Source organism: Pangasianodon hypophthalmus, chromosome 21 (assembly GCF_027358585.1).
Source record: "Pangasianodon hypophthalmus isolate fPanHyp1 chromosome 21, fPanHyp1.pri, whole genome shotgun sequence".
In the NCBI taxonomy this organism is placed as follows: Eukaryota; Metazoa; Chordata; class Actinopteri; order Siluriformes; family Pangasiidae; genus Pangasianodon; species Pangasianodon hypophthalmus.
The window spans coordinates 15,188,812-15,210,130 of NC_069730.1; the positions used below are offsets into that span (position 1 = coordinate 15,188,812).

Here is a 21,319-nt window from a genome sequence, read left to right on the forward strand (position 1 = left end):
CTTCCTCACATGCCTCACTTCCCTTTGGAATGACAATGCCAGCCAGCAACTTATGGATGCACAGACGGGGGTAAAGTAAACCATTATGCAGAGTGCTTAATTCAGTTAATGAGGCTGAGAAAATGAATACAACTAATTCCGAGTCAAGACTTCATTAAAATAATGACGTTTGATCTTGAGAGATGAATATTCTGGATTTCTGGATGGCACATACCAAAACATGGTAACATTTGGCTTGGAAATTAATAAATAAGAAATAAACAAGAAGTATTCCATCAAGACAAGAGATAGAAAATACTACTTTCTGTTTAAAAATATAAGAGAAATGTTAAATTGGTAAAAAAAATATGCCATATATACCTGGTGCAATATGTACGTATATTCCTTCAAGTGATTACTCATTGCAGTTCTTGTAGAAAAAATGCACCAGTCTCCTGCATTAACACCTCGAGTAATGAAACTCTCCATGTCAACTATAAGCTGAATTTTTTTCCTGCTTGCACACATATTTTTGCATAGTCATTTGCAACCCAGACAATAAGGCATTCAGGCTTAGCAAAGATTGATATAGTATTTAGCATAATAGAGCGTGGGTGGGAAAAAAAGCTAATTAATCTAGCCTAGAAGACCCCCATTTCCTTCGTGCCCTGCCTATTATTTCCCACAAGACTACTCTGGGGACCCACAGCACTTCTCCTGCCAGTCTGCTACACTCAAAAGAAGAGGGTAAAGCAAAGACATAAAGACAAACTGCATGGAAGGAAGCGAGGAAGACAGAAATACTTGGGGGCTTGCTTAGTCCTTTGTTCAGAAGTGAGAAATCCTAACAGAAAAAGCAGAGCACCAATTAGAGTTCATTATAGATTGCGTTTTACAGCAAGGTCAGATCCCAGCACGACTTTTACATAGAAAAGCAACTCTTTCACCCGCGGCTGGATTTCAAAAGTATTTGCCATGTATTAGAGTCATTTGTTTCATTTGCTATTCCTGTGAAGCAAAACAACTTTTAATTACTAGCAATTTTTTCAGCAGCAGCACAACCAAACATCTTGCAAGCATGACCACTTTCACTAGTTTAGTCTGCTGGAGCACTGAACTGGCCTTCAGAGTTTAGTCCAAATCTCCTATATTTTAACATGAATGAGGAATATTTATATAGAACAGAAATGAAAATTAACTTTAAAAAGAATCACAAATCCCCTGAAGACATTCATTTTACAAACAAACAATTTATAAAATTAGGGATATATGTATGTGCATTAATATTATGGCTATATATTGGAGCCAGATAGAACACACAGAACCCATTTCTATTAAAACTGTCATTAGATACCAGGTGATATGTCACACACACACACACATAGTGGGCTCTTCTCTGTCTTTTAGGTTTAATAGGTCTGCTTTTAGTCAGTGGGCTATATGTCAGTGGATAGAACTCATGAGAGAAGAGTGAGGGAGAAGAAAATTTGTTAAAGATGCTGAGAAGGTGTAACATGCTGTGTGAGGTGTAGGATTTATTGCGGGTCATGCAGTCAGCTCCTGGCCCTTTCATCAAACAAGCACCCACTCCAGCAACTCATAGAATTTATAAACAGAGTGGCAAACTAATAAATAATCGCATGCTTCCTAGTCTGCATTAACCTCAGCATGTCATGTTTGTCTGTTTTTTCTCTTCTTCAGGGTGCACCAAGAGGCTTTGGGTGTTTCTTCAGCCTCTACTGAGGTATTTACTTAGCAGATGTTCTGCTTAATGTCTGCTTGTTGAGCATGTTCAAGCAACTCTAGAGTAATTCAGAAAAGCTAGCTCATCCATGGATGGAAGTCCACAAGATCATAATTGGCTCTGATGTGATGTTGCAAAGGACGTCATGTCTCCTGTCATTTTCCTGTCCATTAGAGTGACAATAGCCAATAATATGCTGTGTTCTTTCATGAGCTTCATTTGTGGTGGCTGACTGGAAGTATTGTTTCAGAAAATATCGAAAGTTTGGTGACACTTTTTTATACCAAAGCACTCTCTCCCCTATCATATCATTTGGGGAGGGTAAAGGCTAACATGCTTCCTCCAAGACACACTCAGAGGAAAGTGCTATCTGCCCTCTTCTGCATACATGAGCAAAGCTTTTTATTTATTATTCATGGAAGGACTCACCAGTGATTTGTAACAGTCAGTAAGACAGGCTGTATTCTTCGCAGCTAACTGTTAAATAGGTCAAACATTTCATTTCAATGTATCAGTCACAGCAAGTTCCAATTGTTGCAGTTGCTTATGTCTTTAAATGACTCAGTGCAGGGAGTCTCCAGCAAACATTAGGTGTTTTTTCATCATAATTATTATTATTTTATTTTGTTGCTATGGCTGTTAGTCTGCAACAACTTTTACTATGAGAGAGCCCTTATGCTGTCATGATTTACTCAAATTCAAAACCTTTTTTAAGTATTTTAATAAGTGAATCTTACAGACTTACAAATCGATCAATACAGCTGCTATGGATGCGTATTCTGTAACACGAGAGTATCTATTTGGAGTTGGGTGATTGATCTGCCAGCACGCTCAACCTGCTTTGATCTGTAAACATAAGAGCTCCTTCAGGGCACTTTAAACTTTAAGCTTCCAAACACAGCCACGTTGGGCAAACAGTCATGTGCAGTGGTTCCGGCGCCTTCTGCTCCAGTCATGAGGAGGCCAGACGGCTGCATGCTGCCATAGGTGACTAATCTCACTGCTGGGGTTGTGTGTCTCTGATTGTGCTTGTTTGTTTGTTAATGTCTGCATGTGTGTGCATGTGCACGTGGGTATCTTGTTTATTTAAGACATCACCCATGATTACATTACACAGTGAATAGTCAGTAGTTGGTGTTTATGTGAGCATGACTTGTTTATAATTCATGATAATACGGTCAATATGCTCACAGAGAAGTGACCAAATTAAGTTTGCATGTTTGTGCGCACTTGCCATCTGTGGCCATCTTGCTTGTGATTCATGTAAACATGATGCCTATTAGAGGAAAAACACAATAAAACATGCACGGACCCTCCAAAAAAACTGAGTGCTGTGTACTCTCTCTTCCTCCATTACATCCTTCACGTAGAAAGAATTAGAGACAGATATACACTACGCTGAAAGGCAGATCAGTGCATTGACTGGTACTTAAGATATTCGTAGAGAGAGAGATGGAGCAAGAAGCTGCTAATTACCTCCAGTTAAAGAGGTAGCATGGAAAAGGGCCTTGTAAAAGCACAGCCTGAGGGGACAACACGATCACATTCTCATGCAAATGGAAGCTTCTAGACAAATGATCAGCTTGGAGATGCTACATGGAGACAGAGTGTCCATTTGCAGGTCAGAACTGGGCGTTGGATAGCATTTTATCCTTCCTTCTCTTCACACACACACACACACACACACACACACACAAGCACACAGATACACAGATCAATTCCAGCAAAGTAAATGTGTTTCACTTTGTCAGTTCATTTCTCCTGAGTTGCAATCATCCTCACTGAACACACACACAAAGAAACACAAAGACACACACACACACACACACTTCAATATAACACAAAGGCACCTCAGAATTAGTGCAGGCCTCTTATTAAATTCTATGGCTCCTGCTCAAGTGACTTCCCTTGTCACTCTGAGGGAGAAAGGAGAGAAGGAGGAGGAGGAAAGTGAGACGGACACAATCTATCTTTGGTGCAGTGTGTGTGCATTTGTGTGTGTGCCCATTTGATTTAAAAGGAAAACAATATTCATTCAATTAGAGTGCTATCTTTGTGATGATGTGGGGGAAAAAATGGCTTAGTTCTGATTTAATCCTGCAGGTGCTGACGGTCTCGTCTTTGCTCCCGGCTCATCTCAAATCAAATGAAAATTCATCAAATGAAACAGTAAAGAGAAAGAGAAAATCTAAGCAAGCAAGAAAGAGAAATGCAGATACGGAGGGGCATGAGAAACAAAAAATATTGTAGAATTTCAAATACTCTTCGATGCCACTGATGGTAAAATAAATTAAATAGATTAGCAGTTTTTAAAATTAAAATTCAATCCACAACTTTTGTTTTTCGTCCCATCAGCTGGGCGAGACACTGATATTGATGTGAGAGCTGCCAGTGCGGGAAGCGGTGATCTCATTTTAGATCCATTAATTTATTTGTACCTGCAGTCAGATCTGTAGCTGTATTACTGTTGGGAACTTACTAGTGGGAAAGAGTGACAGCTGGGGTCATTGCCGTACTTGGTTTTTTATTTACTTCTGAGCCATTTCTACAAGGCTTAATCTCTTTAAGCACTGTCCCCTGCAGGTATGAGCTTCAGAGCAGCTTTTGTGCTGTTTTATGGAACTATAAATCCATGCAACATGATGTTAATTACAATGTAAAGCATCCATTTTGTCTTACCTTGTCAACAACCTGCTCTCAGTAAAGTCTTAGGAAGCCCAGTCCTTGTCTGAACAACTCTGACATAGACAGAGCTGGTGTATTTGATTAAATTTCAATGCTCCATATTTGCTAATGAGGAAACCCAGGACAAAGAGATATCATATTACAATTATCATAGGCTGCTCACACACTCCCAGCAATACAGTAGTAACCTATTCTTTTTTTTTTTATTTAATGTCTACAAAATGAATTGATTTTTATTTTTGAAATAAAATAATAACATTTTTCTTTCTTCAGATTAAAAAAAAAAGACTTTACAGTTTTAAACTTAATGTTTCAATTACCTGCCAATCCTCACCCACCTGGTGTAGCAGGGGAGGATGAAGGCTTACACATTTGCATCACATACTCGAAGGAAAGCATTATCTACCCTCTTCCAAACACATGAACTAACAGATACCCGCAACTGGCTAGTGTCAGTGAGAGTATGCCATCCCTCCCACCCAGAGAACACAATTCAACTCCCTTGCCTCCCAGCCACAGATGGCTGTGTCATTGTCAGAATTTGTACTCATGAGCTCCTGATGATAGGGCAAAGGCTTTTCTGTTGCACCACTCAGGCACAGGATTCTTGTAAGGGTACTAGCACTAGCACTAGATCGATAACTATATATCTTATTGTTCAACTTTCAACTTACAACTTTCTGTTTCTTTCTCGCATTTCTGGTCAGTTGGCAGAAACTTGTTGCACTCTATTGTCTCCTTTAACACCTCAGTGCTTAGATTTCAGTCAGTATCACTTGTAAGTCACTTTAAATAAAAGCATTTGCCAAAGAAATGAATGTAATGTAATGTAAATTTATATAAATATACATGAATCTGTAATATAACACATACAGTACAAAGCGCTAAAGGACATGTGTATGTGTGAGTTTAGTGGATCGTGTTATAAGAACATGCATGTGGGTGGTTATTTTAGTTGTGAATCTTGTGTGTTTATAAGTGTTTATGTAAAGCTCACCAGGAGGCATCCACTGGTTTGCGGAAGGCTTTTCTTTGGTGTTGGCCTGTTCCCACTCAAGGTCGTCATCTCGTCCCTGGCTGTAGCCGCACGCCCCAAACGGCTTCTCGAAGCTGCAATCGCCTGCGACAAAAGAGTAGGGGAATTAATATCGCTGTAGCGTTTTCCATTAACTCATCCTGCAAATAAATGAACATATAAAGTATGTTCTCTTCCCCTATTTTTCGCCTCCCCCCTCCTCCTCTTTCCTGCCTCTAATACGGGTGTTCATAATGCAATCTGCCAAACAATGAGAGCGTTTTTAAGTGAGATGGAGAGAGGGATGGGTGCGCCAGGCGCACAGTAACATATATTACCATCATTAGGCGCGCGGCAGGCCAATTCCACAATGACAGAAATGAAGTGTCCAAACTCCATCATCGTTAAGCGGCGTGCTCCTGTCGCGCCATCGGGCATAAATTTGATTCATTTTCCCGCTGGTAAGAGACCAAACTTCCCTCGCCGATCATCTCACGTTTAGCTCTCATCTATCCTAATCCTTCCCGCGGGACACGCGTGTGCATTCACAGATGCAGCAAGTTGATGAAGATGTGACCACACACATGCGGTGAAGTGTGTGCGTCTTCTGAGTTATAGTGCCATTATTTTAATGACACCTGAGCAAAGAAAGACATCAAGAAGAAAGTAGAAACTCATTTTTTGCTAGTTGGAAGCCATACTTTGCATCGTCGCAGATTCAGGTCTAGCATTAAAATCTGTTAAAAACTACCAAACAGAAGTAAGAGGCTTTTAGTGCCAAGATCAAAGGGGCGGTTACTATTATTTTGCACTTTTGCTTTGTTTCAGGCTGACAGTGATTGCTCATTTAACCACACTCGTTACTTAACTGGTCTTGTTTACAGAGCTAACATGGCTAAAATATTAATGGCTACAAAGACAAAGTGTGTGTTCAAAAAGACAAGAGCTTTCACATATTAAAATGTGTTCAATGACTGATGTTTTTTTTCAAAATGATCAATTATGAACAAAATGAGCTCTCAGCCTCCCTTCACACACCCTTCCGGCTTTTCCTTTCATACTGTGGCCTCAGCTCCAGAAACACCGAGCACCTTTCTATCATCAGATTGAAGGATTTCTCTTTTCCAGTGGCAAGACACTGCAACAGCAATGGCATTACTGACAGCTTCGTTTGCATTGTTGCTGGGGGAGCACTGAAGTGAGGAAACATAAGAAATAGAGCTACATTCTCACAACTTTAGATCGCATGGACTGAATGTCATTTTTTGACAACAAGTATTGCATCATCAGCCATTTTGAATGTCAACTGGCTTCACCTCCTACACGATGCAAAAAAATTATATCTTAGAAAGTGAAAATATCTTAAATATAATCAAACTCATTTAGCATTTTCTATTATAAGATCGCAGATATAAGATTATTAACCCTATTTCTAGACATTTACTAATTTCAAAGTTTAAATAGTCTTGTTCCTTTGGCAGATTGTTTTAATTTGGAGAAATCACCACTCTTTCATTGAGATGCTTAGCACACTATATTGGTTTTTATCTTCCACCAACAAAGTCTTGTCCAAGTTTATAAGTTAAGCTGTCCATAAAAACTCTACATAAAAGGACAAATGCAGGACAGTTTGGTTTGATGGTGTGCTGCTAAACTATTGTAATGAGCCATTACAGGAGAGCATGTTAAACTGTTTAAGTGAGCAGTTGAGCAGTAGAGAGCAGGTGCACATGATTATTGTGATTTTAACCACATCACTTAGAAATCCAGAGAAAGGCTTTTCCCTCTCGCATCTACACACTAAGTGCATTCTGAACAACCTTAAGAGAGGCCTGAAACATTATGCGCTCTCCACAGCAAATGGAAAACAAAGGTGCAATGCATCAATATTTTAAGAGGCCACACACAAGGCTACAATAAATCTACACAGGAGCAGGAACATGATTGCGTATACCTCCTTACTCTTAGCCTCACTCATGCACAGAAGCAGACATATACACACCATCTGTCATATGCATACAGTCACACTCATACTCCGGCACTTCCTCCAGTGCGCACTGTAACACTTCAATGCATGCATCATCTCAGAAAGTCCGAAACACTGAGCTTTTACCCTCTCAGGGCTTTATAGTAGCAGTGTATCAGCACGCCAGGACCAATCCATCATAACCTCTAAAGCATGATACATTATTTTTTCTGGAGTGTGTGCATGTGCACGTGGGTGTGCGCATGCTTTTTGTTTTGCTGCCTTCATCTATGAGATGACATTTAAAGCAAATGGCCAAATGAGGCTGCAAATGAGCCCCAGCATGCTCTCTCTCTCGCATCATCATCGACACCCAGCCTGTCTAATGGCGTACTTTGGCTTTTGTGTAAGCTTGTGCATGCGTGCGTTCAATGGGAAAAGCAAATTCTTGCATTAAGATGTGTGTATGTGTGTGTCTTTGTGTGCATCTGTGTGTGGAAGTCGTTACTTGGAGATAATTGGGACTTTTTGTCTGGGGTTTGGGTTTACGGTATGGCTGGGTTTTAAAGCCAGCTTGTTAGCCGATAGCTGATTGATACGTCTCTATTGTCTACATCCAAATTCACGCCCTGCTCTCTGCTGATGGATTCAGGCCTCTTGTCTGCCTTGAATATGGAGAGAGCATTAAGGAACAGTCAGTGAAAAGAGAGTGATAAGACAGGAAGACTGGCCTTGTCTTCATTTTCTCACAATGCTGTCAGGAGACTCTGGAAGTAGCGAGAGAAACTCTATCTGGAAGACGCAGACAGCAAAGTTAAAGCAGTTTCCTGATTTTAATGCCACTGGATTTATTAAACTTTCAGTAATGTATATTAGGGGTGGGCAATAGGTAAGGAATAAAACACGACTGTGACATGCTGTTAGAGGAAAATAATCAATGATGGATTAGTGTGTGACAGCCTGACACAAAGCAAAGCTATTGGTACCACCCTGAAGTTGACTGTTTTCCAATAAGAGCATGTCCCAAAGTGTTTTATTCCTGTTATACCACAACAATTTGCAAACTATTACAATTTTTTAATTTTATTAAAGAATAGCACATTGTACTTTTTACATTTAATGTCATGGAAACATGTGAAGTTAGTTCCTGTTATCACTTACATTATAACACCCACAAACATTTCTTCATTCATTCATTCATTCATTCAAAAGTCTCCCTTTTTTGTATCTCTTGAAGTTAATGAGACAAAAATAAAACAAGCAGCCTCTGTCCTGAAGACGTGGCAGAAAACTTACGGATTGTTACAAATGTTAAACAAACGTCTCCTTAGAGACCAATCAGAATAGAGAATTCAAAAGTACTTTGGTGTAGCCTGAATTAATGCCTCCGTTTTGAGATACTATGAGCTTGGTGTCTGTACACTTACATAATTGTCACATTTTGGCCTGTTTTTCATTCTTCTCTACCAAAGAGTAACCAGCAGGGTATGAATTTAACAACCGCAACCCACCAAATGCGGGTGAACTGTCGGCAGTGGCCGGCACGTAAAATTGTCTGGTCATCCACCTCTTTAGCGGGTTCATTTCTTGCACAGCTAGGGCTTACAAAAATAGATATAGATAAATTTGCATAATTTAGTTGTTCTTGTTCCTCCCTCAACATTCGTGATTACTATTGGCTGTACAAACATTAAATGTCACTTTGAAAGTGGAAGCGAAGAAAAAGCAAAAACCCGGAAGCAAAAACTGGGAAAAAATTGGCTAATCGTAAGATCTCCTTTTGTGTTCCACTGAAGAAAGAAAGTCATACAGATTGAAGATGAGTAAATAATCCATTTAAATAAGAACTATCCATTTAAATAAGTGCATATGTCCAAGGCATTGCACGTAAAGGGAAAGGATTGATGTGTTCTTATGTATGATTGAATAGTTGAGTGTTTTAAACTTTAATGAATGTGTGTGTGCAGATGACTTTTTATGATTACTTTAAAATAAAGATAAAAAAAACTTTTTGTTTATATCAATTATATCTTTTAAAACAACGTTGGTAGTTTCTGTTTTTGTGAGGCAGCTGGTAGAAATTCCAAAAAAAATTACCAGCAACTGTGGCAGGTGAAGGAAAAAGTTAATTTCAGACCCTGGTAACCAGTAATTAAATGAGACCTATCTAATGCCTCTGTTAATATTCGCAGGACTGCCTCATTACCAGTGGAAATGTCTTTACACATACAATTCTTCACAGGTGTCACCAAATGCCACTTTTTTCAACTCACAAGAAATCCTGATAGTTTATTGCCATATAAAATATCTGTGTTAAAGATGGCTGATATACAGTACACCTCTTGTAAGAGACAATTTCACAAATTTGCATAAGATCTAATAACCATCTTTGTGTCAGCTCCAGTGTTACTTACGGTGTACTTTAAATGCTACTGCTGGTACCACTCTTTCTCTAATTAACAGAGCCGGTCAGCAGCGTGCCAACAGATCCCTCTCTGTCTCCTAATGAGGACCCCGAGTGTGTTCACCGGGTCACTGGGCTGGTTATGTGGCCCCAGCTGTGCAGCCAGATGCTCAAACGGCTTGACGAGGGAGAGCCAAACCAAGCTTGCAAAACACGGTGCCAATAGTGCCAATTAGCTCAGACCAACAAGATCGCTCATACCACAATCAGACAACCATTCACCATTGTGCACACTTGGCTTTTTTTTTCATTTTGGAAGGTTGTATTAGTATGGTGTCCCAAACAGTCTGAAATTCAGTAGTATGAACAAAAACAACACTCGGTAGCCCTGCCATCCTTTAGGCTTCCTGCTTTTCCTTAGCAGCTTCCTAAGAGAGGGATAAATGCGACTTGTGTCAGTCTTTCTAAGAGATAAACCTTCTTGTTTAGTGCGTTGCGTCTCCTACTGAATGATGCAGCTCTGGAAAAGCATGAGCAGGTTAGCATGCTGTTTAATATGCAGTGTCATACATCAAAAAGACAAATGGAGAGAAAACGAGGGCACTGGCAGCCTCCAACATGGCAGCTCCGCGGAGAAGAGCTGTGGCTGTCATTGAAAGCTCTCCGCTGAATACTTCACATGCCACTAATCTTTTATATATTTTCAAAGGCCGTTCCTACCCTACATGAGGTGCTCGGAGCAGCATGAAGCCCTCAGCATGTGTGTGTGTGTATGTGTGTGTGAGAGTCTGTGTGAGGCCCACAGCATGTGTTGGCAAACACTGACTTAATGTCAGCCCATTGATCATCTGTGCATGCATTCAACAAATGTACGTTTGCTCCCATGCGCATAAATCTTTGATTCTGCAGTGCGGAGTCGTGGGGTCAGAATTTGCTTCTATCAATGCTTGTGTTCAGTCGTTATGCTCCCAAATTTCAAAATCCCACCTAGCACACACACACACACACACACACACAGAAAAGAAGGTGTTTTGTGATTAAGTAGTCACTGCAAGTGTGTCAGGAGTGATATCTTGTGCAGTAATGCCGTCACTTTAATAACTGAATATGGAACTCAAAAGGACGCCAAGTCATTGCAAATAAAACTGAATTAACTAAGATTAACTAAACCAAGATTGAATTAAGCACTGGCGTTTTAGCATTCTGCTCATGAAACAGGTGTTTGTTCATTCAATGTTGTTTTTTCTTCCGTCCTTATTGCTTGGAGCACTTATTGATTGATTGATTGATTGTGCCACATCCAAAGACCCTGAAAAGGTCCTTGGGGCTAATTCTTTCACTCCCAGCCCCTGATACAATTATTTTTGCGGTAAATATTGAATCACGTCTTTGCACACGTGTCTCAAACATGATCTCTGGGGAGCCGAGCATGTGCACGTGTCCATACAAAGGTGATGTTTTGGATGAAGTCACTTCTTTTGTCCTTGAAATGAAAAGCCAGTGTGTTATTTCACTACTTACCACCGGGGACTCAAACAGGGACGACTCCTGCAAATCATAACAAAAGGGGCCGGGAAGAATCGCGCATTCAAATGAATCTCCCTACTCTCCTTTTCTGCCTGCCAGCCATCAGCTGTCCCTGAATGCATCTTGTTCCATTAAAATCCATCAAAAAATATAACAGCACTTGACAAGTGTGCGACAAAGCTGAAATATGTGCCCTTGGTAAAAATTGCAAATGGTTACTGTTTGCTAAAGATCTCTTTACAGTCAACTAAATAGCGACTTTGCCAGCATATATAGGGACGTAACTGAATATGAAAACATTATTCAGAATTAACAGAAATGTGATAAATGGATACAAATACAGATATGAAAAGGAGGCACACTTCTTTTTATAAAGGGCATCTGGCTGAGACTATGCTCTGGGACTTGAATACTGTGGATCCTAAAATAATAATCAAAAAAGTAAAGAAGAAAAAAACCCTTCATTTTAGACATGCCCACTTTGGATTTAACTCCAGATACAGATACAGATACCACACTCCATTTTTCTGTCAGCAATAGGGCAAGATAGAAAGTTGATGTGGTGTGCAGTGTTTGTTTTTTGGAGGTTGGGATTGTCGCTTCAAATAAAAATGTCTCCCAAATAAACAAATATAAATGTAAATGCAACCTTTGGACAACATCTGGAGAGACTAAAATAGTCCTGTGGTAGAGAGAGTGAGCTAGTTAGCTATAGAACAACAGCGATCTGAGCGCACTTCTCAGTGTTTTCACTGCCTCCTGTCTACAGTAGCATCAGGTAGGCAACTGAGGCTAACCAGGAGCGACAGGTTCAGTAATCGACCAAGCCTGTGTGTGTCAAAGGAGGAAGTGCTTTAAAGAGATTTCATTTTCTCAGAGAGCAACAGAAGGAGTGGGGGAGACAGAGAGAGAGAGAGAAAGAGCGAGAGGACTCCAGGGCCCGAAGAATTTGTCCCTGTCACCTCCCTCTCTTTCAGGCTCCATAAACGGTTTACGGAGAGGCGCTGGCTGAAGCTGTATGTTATTAAACAGGTTTGCTCCTGCGTGAGAACACACAATGGTCTTTAGAGCCTCGCATTCTGAGCATTTTCAAAGAAATCTATCCATCTTTTTAGCACGACGAGCCAGGGGCAAGAATCAATACGGCTGCCCCTCAATAGAGAAGCCAATTTCTCCTAAAGATTTTCCAGTCAGACTTAAAAGGCCTTTTGTTATTGCACCTGGAACAAAAGTAAACTTTTAACGCTAGGAGATGCAGGGAAAACTTCTCAGTAGTACACAGTGAGAGGAGACCACACTATTACTCACATATACACGGTGGTACAGCAAACACACAATTACACACACTCAGATACTCACATATAGACTTCACATCTATTAAACTAGTGTAGATAAAGAGCCTATCTAGAATTGTACGAGTCATAGTGTCTCTTTATTCACTGAGAACTACTATTATATGTGTTATGAAAGCTGTGTGTGTTTTGCTTTTAGTCAATAAAGCAAAACTAGAAGAAAAAAATCATTGACACACAGTGACCTGAGTAAAGGTCTGTGCAGTTCAATTATGGAGACTTAATGTCCATGTTATCGCTGTAATTAAAACACTGACACCATATTTCACCATGTGTGTGGATGTGTCTACCCAATAGTAAGCAGCAAGCAGGCCTCAATCTATCTTTGCCTATCTCTCTCTCTCTCTCTCTCTCTCTCTCCTGTCTCCCTCCTCCAACAGGCATTTGCACCGCTCTCTTCTTTCCCTCCCTCTGCCACTTCAGCAATTACCGGCCTTCATTGTTATCCTGCTCCTGTAGGAAATCATTCCTCCACTCGTTCCTGCTCCTCTTTAACGAAGGCCATGCTTTCCCCCGCCTGCATCTCCCTCAAGGCGCATGCCACCAGGCAATCTTGAGCAATTTAAAGCCCAACGCCTGTGGATCTGGTGGGTTTAGCCGCCCCCGTACTGGCCTTTAGGGATCACCGGCTCTTTTCGTTCGCCCCCTTATTTCACTTATCTATTGGCAGCTCCTGCCAAGCCTCTCTCTCTCTTTCTCTCATTCTTCGTTGCTCACTGGTGCTGAAGTGCATGAATATGTACTGATGTACGGTCTGTTTGGGGACTTGGGAACTCGACAGGGGAGAGGATTAAGACAATCAATCTCAATATCATTATCAATCACGCCACGCCGCTCTGTGCCATTGATTGGCCTGCGAAACTGAGAAGTCGGCCGAGAGATTTGGACAGATAATTTGGCCTGCTGGCTGAGGCAGTCGTGTCTCTTTTCAGCTGATGAAGGCCAGAGCATACTCCGAAAAAGAAAGACAAAGACAGGAGAGGGAGAGGAAGGTCTCATGTTAATGTTACTTAAATTGTCCAACAAACATTGACATGAGAAACAAATGACAGTTTATTATAAAACAAATAGTTTTGGTATTAAATTCTAAAAATTAATCGAATTCCTTGATATACTCACACCTGTGACTGCATCTGAATTCTGCATTAATGTCAGGTTTTACACAAGCTTACTGTTATCAGATGGCATTGAGTGATGGAAGATGTTTATTATGAATACATTTGTTTTATATATGTATGAGTTTTTTGTTATGTTTTATTAAAGCAGATCGCCACTCGAGGGCATGTGTAACAGTGATTTTATCATGGGTAAGGGTGTTTTAAGAACGTTACCCATGATAAAATACTGTATATAGTATTTAATTTACATTTATTATTAATCAAAACCCTATGTTTACATTAGCACATGGCTTATGTCGCTTATGGGTTGTCACTTGTGGGCGTGGCCAGTCTGATGTAGTAGCTTCTAAAACCAACTAGATAAACACAAATTAAATAACTGACTAATCAGTTTGAAAATTGTTTGTCTGATTTATGTTACGTGCTAGGCTCCAGACTAGCTTCTTTGGCAGATTAGCAAAGCAAGCTAACTGTACTATGTACACTCACCACAGAGGCACCAATTATCTGTTACTTCCTTCCAAGCTTTATTTTTCTTCTTAATGTCTCAAGATGACAGATGAAACCAAAGTTACATGATTTTTTTTTTTTACATTTTTGCGCATAAAAGAGTACATGGGAAATAATTGCAGATCAGTATGTGCCATAGGATTGGTCCGAGGAATCATTTGAGCCAATCGTTTGGATTTCTTACTTTACAGCGTCATACCTCAAGTCAAATGTTGCTTGCTGCCGTCACTTTGTCACACATGTACATAGAAAATGCCATGCTATGTCACATGCTAAACCTGGGATTAAAAATGGTTTTATTGTGTTTCATCACCAAAAAACAGATTTTCACATTTTGTCTTATCAGCATGTATTCCTTCCTATGTATAAATCTCTAAATATAAAGACTGGGTCTTGAGTGGTTCTTTTAAATATTAAATATAAACACAATTAAACTCATAAATATGCTACAACAGTTATGCTAGCAGACAGTTAAAACATGCTAATGGGGAGCTTGTGTTTTAAAGCACTACAGTCAATTAAAAAATGAAATCTAATGTTAGCCAATTAGCAAACTTTAGCTGCACTCACCAATATCACAGTCAATTATGTTTTATAAATTAACGAGACCAAAAATCATGACCATAAGTTACAAATAATTGTGCAGCTCTACCTACACAACGCAAAACAGCACTATAGCTTTTCAAATCTAAGGACTAGCATTTGAAAGATGGAGAGAAAATTGCCAAAAGTGCTCAAAGAGAACAATACAATGTTCTAGCGTAGACATACGGCTTAGTTAAGTGGAGGGTCTGATGGGGACTATTTGAGATCAATTCAATGGGTCTGTTTGGCCATGATTTGTGATTTGGTGCTCTGTGTCTCTCCACCTCCGGCGTCGGGCTGGAATGCTGATGTGTGTCTGTGTGTGAACGGCTTGTCTGTGCTCATGTGAATGCATGAGAGCTAGCCTGCACCCGGTGGAGCTCGCTTTCAATTTGGACAGTAAAAAAACAAGCAGGAGGAGCAATCGAACTCATCCCCTCCACACACACATACACACATCACATTCTTCTCAGGCTCATCCTCCTTCCTGATGCACAATGTATCAGGCCAGAACCCTCGCCGGAGAACAATAGAACGTTCCACAATCTTCTCCTCAGAATTGCGTGGCTCAATTTGACAGATGCAGCGTGATAACTATATTTATCTTGTTTTCCGCGCTATGGCGGGCGATGCATTTTTACAGCATAAGTGATTCTTCCTCTCCGCTTGTGTGGGTTTGTGGCCCTTCTGTCTGCACTGCTGCGCGAGAGCTTCTGGGTATATATTGATTGTCTGAAAGGGTCTGCTCAATATGGCCCTGATTTTTCAGGCTTTCCCCGCACAATGTAGGCTCCCTAACCACCGAACCCACCTGCTGCAGTTAAACCCCCACCCCAAACCCCCCATCTCTCTGTTCCTGACTTTTTAAAGCTAAAACGCATGTTGTTTTCACTGGTTTACAACTATTCTCAATTGATCCGGGCCATAGCTTTTGATTTTATAGCACTGTGATTGTAAAATTTGTTTTAAAATGCCAGGTTTGAGTAAATTGGTTGCTTGAGCAACCAGGACAAACACATGGCACTCCCAGTCCCTGGCTACTGAAACACAACTGTAATGTACATTCAATGTATGTTAAATCAGTGTGGTTGTTATTATTAATCATGGTCATGATACACAGTAGGGGTCAAGGCACAGGCATATCCAAATTCATAGGTCAAATAACCAGGCATAGGGCAAAAACAGTGATAAACATGAACCATAACCCAACCAAGAAACTAAGGCTTGGTAACATCTGAATCATTCAACAAGACTTTGCAATGAGACTAAGAAACAGAAGCATACAAATTGTCAAACTGATCAATAAACACAGTACAGGTACACACATTTAAAAAACAAAATAATGACATGACAGGAACAGAGACAGGACCAAAATAAAAACAAAGGCACATGGCAAAAGATAAACAATGCGGATGAAGAAATAACAAACACACAGCGCTCACATCACTGGGAACCATGCCATGTGCTGAGAGGGGGAATTCGTGACAACAGTATAGTAACACTACATATTTCCCTTGTCTCCCAAACTTCAACCTCACTCCAAACATTTGCTCAAAAGCCCCAAAGTATTTTTCAATATAGAATGAACGTTAATTCTTATGTGACCATTCAGGTGAGATCCTCATATGCCTAACTGATTATATTGTCACTTGTGGGCATCCACTGTACAGCATTTTGAGGTTTTGAGCTATTTAATACATAACTATATAAGACTATATTCAATTTTGTTTAACAGATAATGTTTTTATGTATGTAGCTCTATACTTATTTGTTTATTTGTAATAAGTAATGTATTCCCAATTCAAATTTAGCTACTTAGCTATACATTCCTATAAATATACTTTTATAGTTTGATTGCTGTTTCAGTGAAGGTTGCTAGACTGGATGTTGTTGAGCATTATCTGTGTTGGAAATAGAGCTGTAGTGTAAGATATTTTCTGGAGCCAGGCATTGATCATAATGATGTCAAATGTTATACATAAAATTTATCAAGTCTTGAATCTTCATTGACACAGACTAAATCACAGCTCTCCTATATGAAATGAACGATTGCATAAATATAGTGTTCACTTTCTTCCATGCCATTTAATTTCTGCTGGCTTTCATTCACTGCTAACAACATTATCGTTTTTGGGTGAATCAGTTCTTTAAATTAAGGCTGTGCTTTGATTCAGAGTATGTAAATGTTGCAGAGTTAAGAGGACTGTTTTGTTGTGTTTTCTTCTGCAGAGTGTTTTGAAAGGATGGCAATTAAAAAAAACAAAAAACAATACATAGTAACATATAACCGTCCTGACTGAAAGACAGTTAAGTTCTTCATTCAATCATTCATTCATTCATTCATCTTCAGTAACCGCTTTATCCTGGGCAGGGTCACGGTGGATCTGGAGCCAATCCCACACACACATTCACACACTCATTTATACCTGGGGCAATTTAGCATAGCCAATCTGCCTATCTGCATGTTTTTGGACAGTGGGAGGGACACCGGAGAACCAGAGAACAGACAGTAACCCAAGTTACCACAACCGCACCACTTATAGTTAAGTTCGGTAGATAAATATTGGTTAAAAAAAAAAAAAGGCAACTAATATTTCTTTCCTCAATGGATTTTTTTGCAAAGTTGCAGCCTTGTGTCTACTAAATAGAGGATTCTGGTTCAGAAGCGATTCATATGAAGTAGAATGGCTTGTGAACCTGGGAAAGCCCACTTTACACCATGAGTACAAGTAACTCTTCATACACAAATCAACATCATCTGCTTGGGGATCCTGATGGCAGATGTGAGTTCAAAAAAGAGACTGAGGAAATGCAGAAGGAACTAAAATACTGTTTGTTTCATATTTACAAAGACGAGCCATTCTAATGTTTCCGTTTTGCACTCTTATCTCAAAACGACCTGAATGACCACAATCTCTGTAATAAAAATGTGATTGCAAGAATTACTATTCGAGCTCATTAGAGAAACTTAGTCATGCAGAGCAACAAAAAATATTATTTTTTAACATTTTTCCTTCTTTAGCAACACCCCAGAGAGGTTATAACGGTTAACAAACTGAGGGTCCAGCTGTGGCTCAGCCTTCACGACGTCCTTAATCTGCCTCAAAACCTTGAAAATCCTCCAAAACCCACATTTAAAAAAAAAAATTTGGATGAGATGAACAGGAACATTGACAACAGGGATATCTTTTGCCTCTTCCTTTCTCTCTACCTTTTACTGTCTATGTGCCCTACAAGTCCAGTTTGTCAAGTATGCAAAGCTACACATTCAAAAATCAGCGCGAAGAGATTTCATCTCTGCAGGGGAAATGGATTATATCTGATCATGGAAATAAACAAGAACATTAACATGATTTGTTGCTTCTTAGAACTATAACACATGTCTGTGCTTCTGTTCTTTTCTCCAATCCTCTTTTTCCTCCCCTCAGCTCCTTTGGCTGTGAGCAGGACGGGAACGATTCAAGGTTGAATATTTAGGTGCAGCAGCAAAAGCGCCCTCTTTGGAGAATTATAAAATTAGGAGGCAGAAAATGAAAAGGTGGTGCAATTCGTCATGAGCGAGTGAACTGGAAATCTTGTGATCTCTGCAATGCAGAGGCTTTCCCGGCTCAAAGAGTGAAGACCTCCACAGAAATTGCGAGTTACCCAACGAGTAGACTGTTTTCACGGATGGCAAGTGTCCTGTATTAAGACACGTGGTACTACTGGCGTGATTAGAGGACTGCATGCATGGCAACAAATGCCAGCATTGTCATCCAAAGAACAGACATAATTTAACATACACTACTCATCACATCAGAGTAACTGATGAACACAGTTTTCACACAGGTTTCAGTGAACAGTTGAATTTGGTCCTTTATATATATATATATATTTGTGAGTGTGTTTGTGTTTTTCACATATTCATCTTTTTTCAGCACACCTGCAAAATCAGCAGCCACACTGGCCAAACCAATCAGATGGTACAGAACATTCTGCCCAGCAATCCTCACTGCATTTACTAACACAGCAGGTAGCCAAAGCAATCATATATTTTATTTTACTTTCAACACGATTTGCCCCAATTGATATATAACCTATTTCTATTGGTTAAAAACCTTTCTATTTAACCACTTGTTGCTTAAAAGCTTGTTTTGTCTGCGTCAGAGTGTGTGTTTTGACTACACTTAATAAACTGGAGAGATTAAAATGAAGCCTCTATGTATATTTGCTACAACACACACATCTAATGATCATGTTTTTGCTTCTTGTAAATGGTGGCATGAAAAAGAACTCAGTATGTGACCTTGAAATTGAGCTTCCTCCCCCTTATATCAAAATAACTGAAAATAACTAAATCTACATCTAATTAAAGTCCACAGTGTCCTGCTTAAGCTCTGTGTAACATTTTGAAATTATTTTATTAGCATGATGAGATTTTAGTGTTTGATTACAGGTTGTACGTGGTTGTCACCATCATTATAGCTTGCCAAGCATGTGGAAAAAGTAAGTAATATAGAGACCATTTATGAAAAAGAACATTTTACTTGAGAAATAATTAATCAACTAAATTTGATTTAATTCACAGATAATAGAGATACTGAAAATTTGTAATTAAGATAGACACAATCATGCTATTTTTATGTGCACATGTACTTACAAAGTATTGGCTTTATTACATTTTGACCTACATTTTTAATAAATGGACCTAGAAATACTACATGTAATTCCATTTTAACTAAGAATTGAAGTGAAAAGTTTCCAAAACATTGTTTAAGAAACTGAAATGCATCTTAAAATAAAAGGTTCATAGGGATAGGATGTACTACAATTAAGGACTCCAACAAAGGTCAGACAGCACAGGAGCTGTCAGGCTGTTTTATTTAGATAATAAATGTCAGTGTTGTGTCAGTGTTGACAGGATGCAGGAAATTATAATCAGTTTATGGAAATATATAACGTGGTACATGGCAACATGATGGACCTTCAGCAATAAAAAAAACAAAAAAAACAAATCCATGAGGTCAGTCACTCAGAGAAAGAAGGAAATGCTCTGTAGATCAACTGTAAGGAAGCTCCAGATGAGTAGAAGAGCTGTGGATTCTGAGATCCTGAGGCTTTACAGGGTCTACAGAGACAGGGGTCAAGGAATCGGAGCTTTTTACCCTGTTCCACTGTTCAACCTCGCTGTGGCTAACCTGCTAATGCAGAACAGGAAAAAGCCCAGATTGAACTTAATCCTGCTCCAGCCTGTGGAGGAGACATGGACTGGAACAAGACACAGCCCCCTCCAACCTCTCTCTCTCTCTCTCTCTGTCTCTCTCTCTCACACACACACTACAAATGTATGCTTACACCCTGCAGGTTTTACACACACCACAAGGCCTGTTGTGGCTTAACCTGACTGCTGGGGTCACCAAAGCTTCTGCTGGACATAACATGATAAGTGATCAGACTGCTGAAAGATTACACACAGTATCCTGTGATTCAGTTCCAGTACTGACAGTCTGCCAATATAACTCTTACAACAAGCCACAATTTACTGTACATAATTTGTTAATCATTATCACAGGATTGTAGGATTTTGTAGAAGCCTGTGATATGCAAAAAAAACCTCTGAAATCACAGTTTGTGAGAAACCTGACCAGACTGAAAAGTTGAAAAGTTCTTGGGAAGTGTGTGTGTGTGTGTCTCAATGTGTAGCACTATAATCCCAGTACATTATTTTTGCCCAGATTTTGCAGTCTAATAACACGCTACTAATTTTGAACATTGTCAGACTGATAGAAGATGAAGTTCACACTAACAAGCAACAAAGCATCAGGTACCCAATTGATTTCAGCAAAAACGTGAGAAGAACTGAGATTTTCTCAATTCTATGCAAAACAGAACATAAAGCGTAAAGCAACAAATCCAAAGGATTGGCACAAATGTTTCTCGGACCAATCCACTGGAATATGTAAAAGTCCAAAGATTCTTCAGTTCCCCACTCACAACATGGTTTCATTTTATCCTCTGATATACAACCTCTCATTTAAATGTGTATAGAGACATCAGGAATAAACATAAAGCATGGAAAAAGTAATAGATCATTGTTGCCTTTAGTGTGTAGTAGTACAGTTAGCTTGCTTTGCTAATCTGCTAACAAATCTAGTACAAAGCCTAGCGCGTAACATATAAATCAAGCAACCGATTTTCACACTGATTACTAAAAGAACAAAACACTGAACGGTGCTCACCCACAATCGACAAAATTAGCAGTCGCTACATGGACACGAGACAAATGACAAGCAGCAGCTGCTAGTGTGAAAGTAGGCTAAGTTCTTCAAAATATTTTCAAAATATTTCATCAACATAGACATGGCCTATAATGGGCCAAAAAATGGCCTCTTATCTAACAGGTTCTAAGATCATATCAGTATTTGCATGTACATACCGCAACACTGTAATTTCAG

The 21,319-nt window shown here is 39.6% G+C and overlaps 1 protein-coding gene across 7 annotated transcripts in view; it reads right to left on the bottom strand.

The window, feature by feature from the left end:
• The window catches only part of LOC113533549 (receptor-type tyrosine-protein phosphatase mu), a 201,819-nt gene that overhangs the window by 141,772 nt on the left and 38,728 nt on the right, over window positions 1-21,319 (bottom strand). For all 7 annotated transcript variants that reach the window (XM_053227520.1, XM_053227519.1, XM_053227518.1 and 4 more), the window contains exon 2: window positions 5,406-5,528. In XM_053227520.1, coding sequence (XP_053083495.1) covers window positions 5,406-5,528 — 123 coding nt within the window. The remainder of the gene's footprint in view (window positions 1-5,405; window positions 5,529-21,319) is intronic.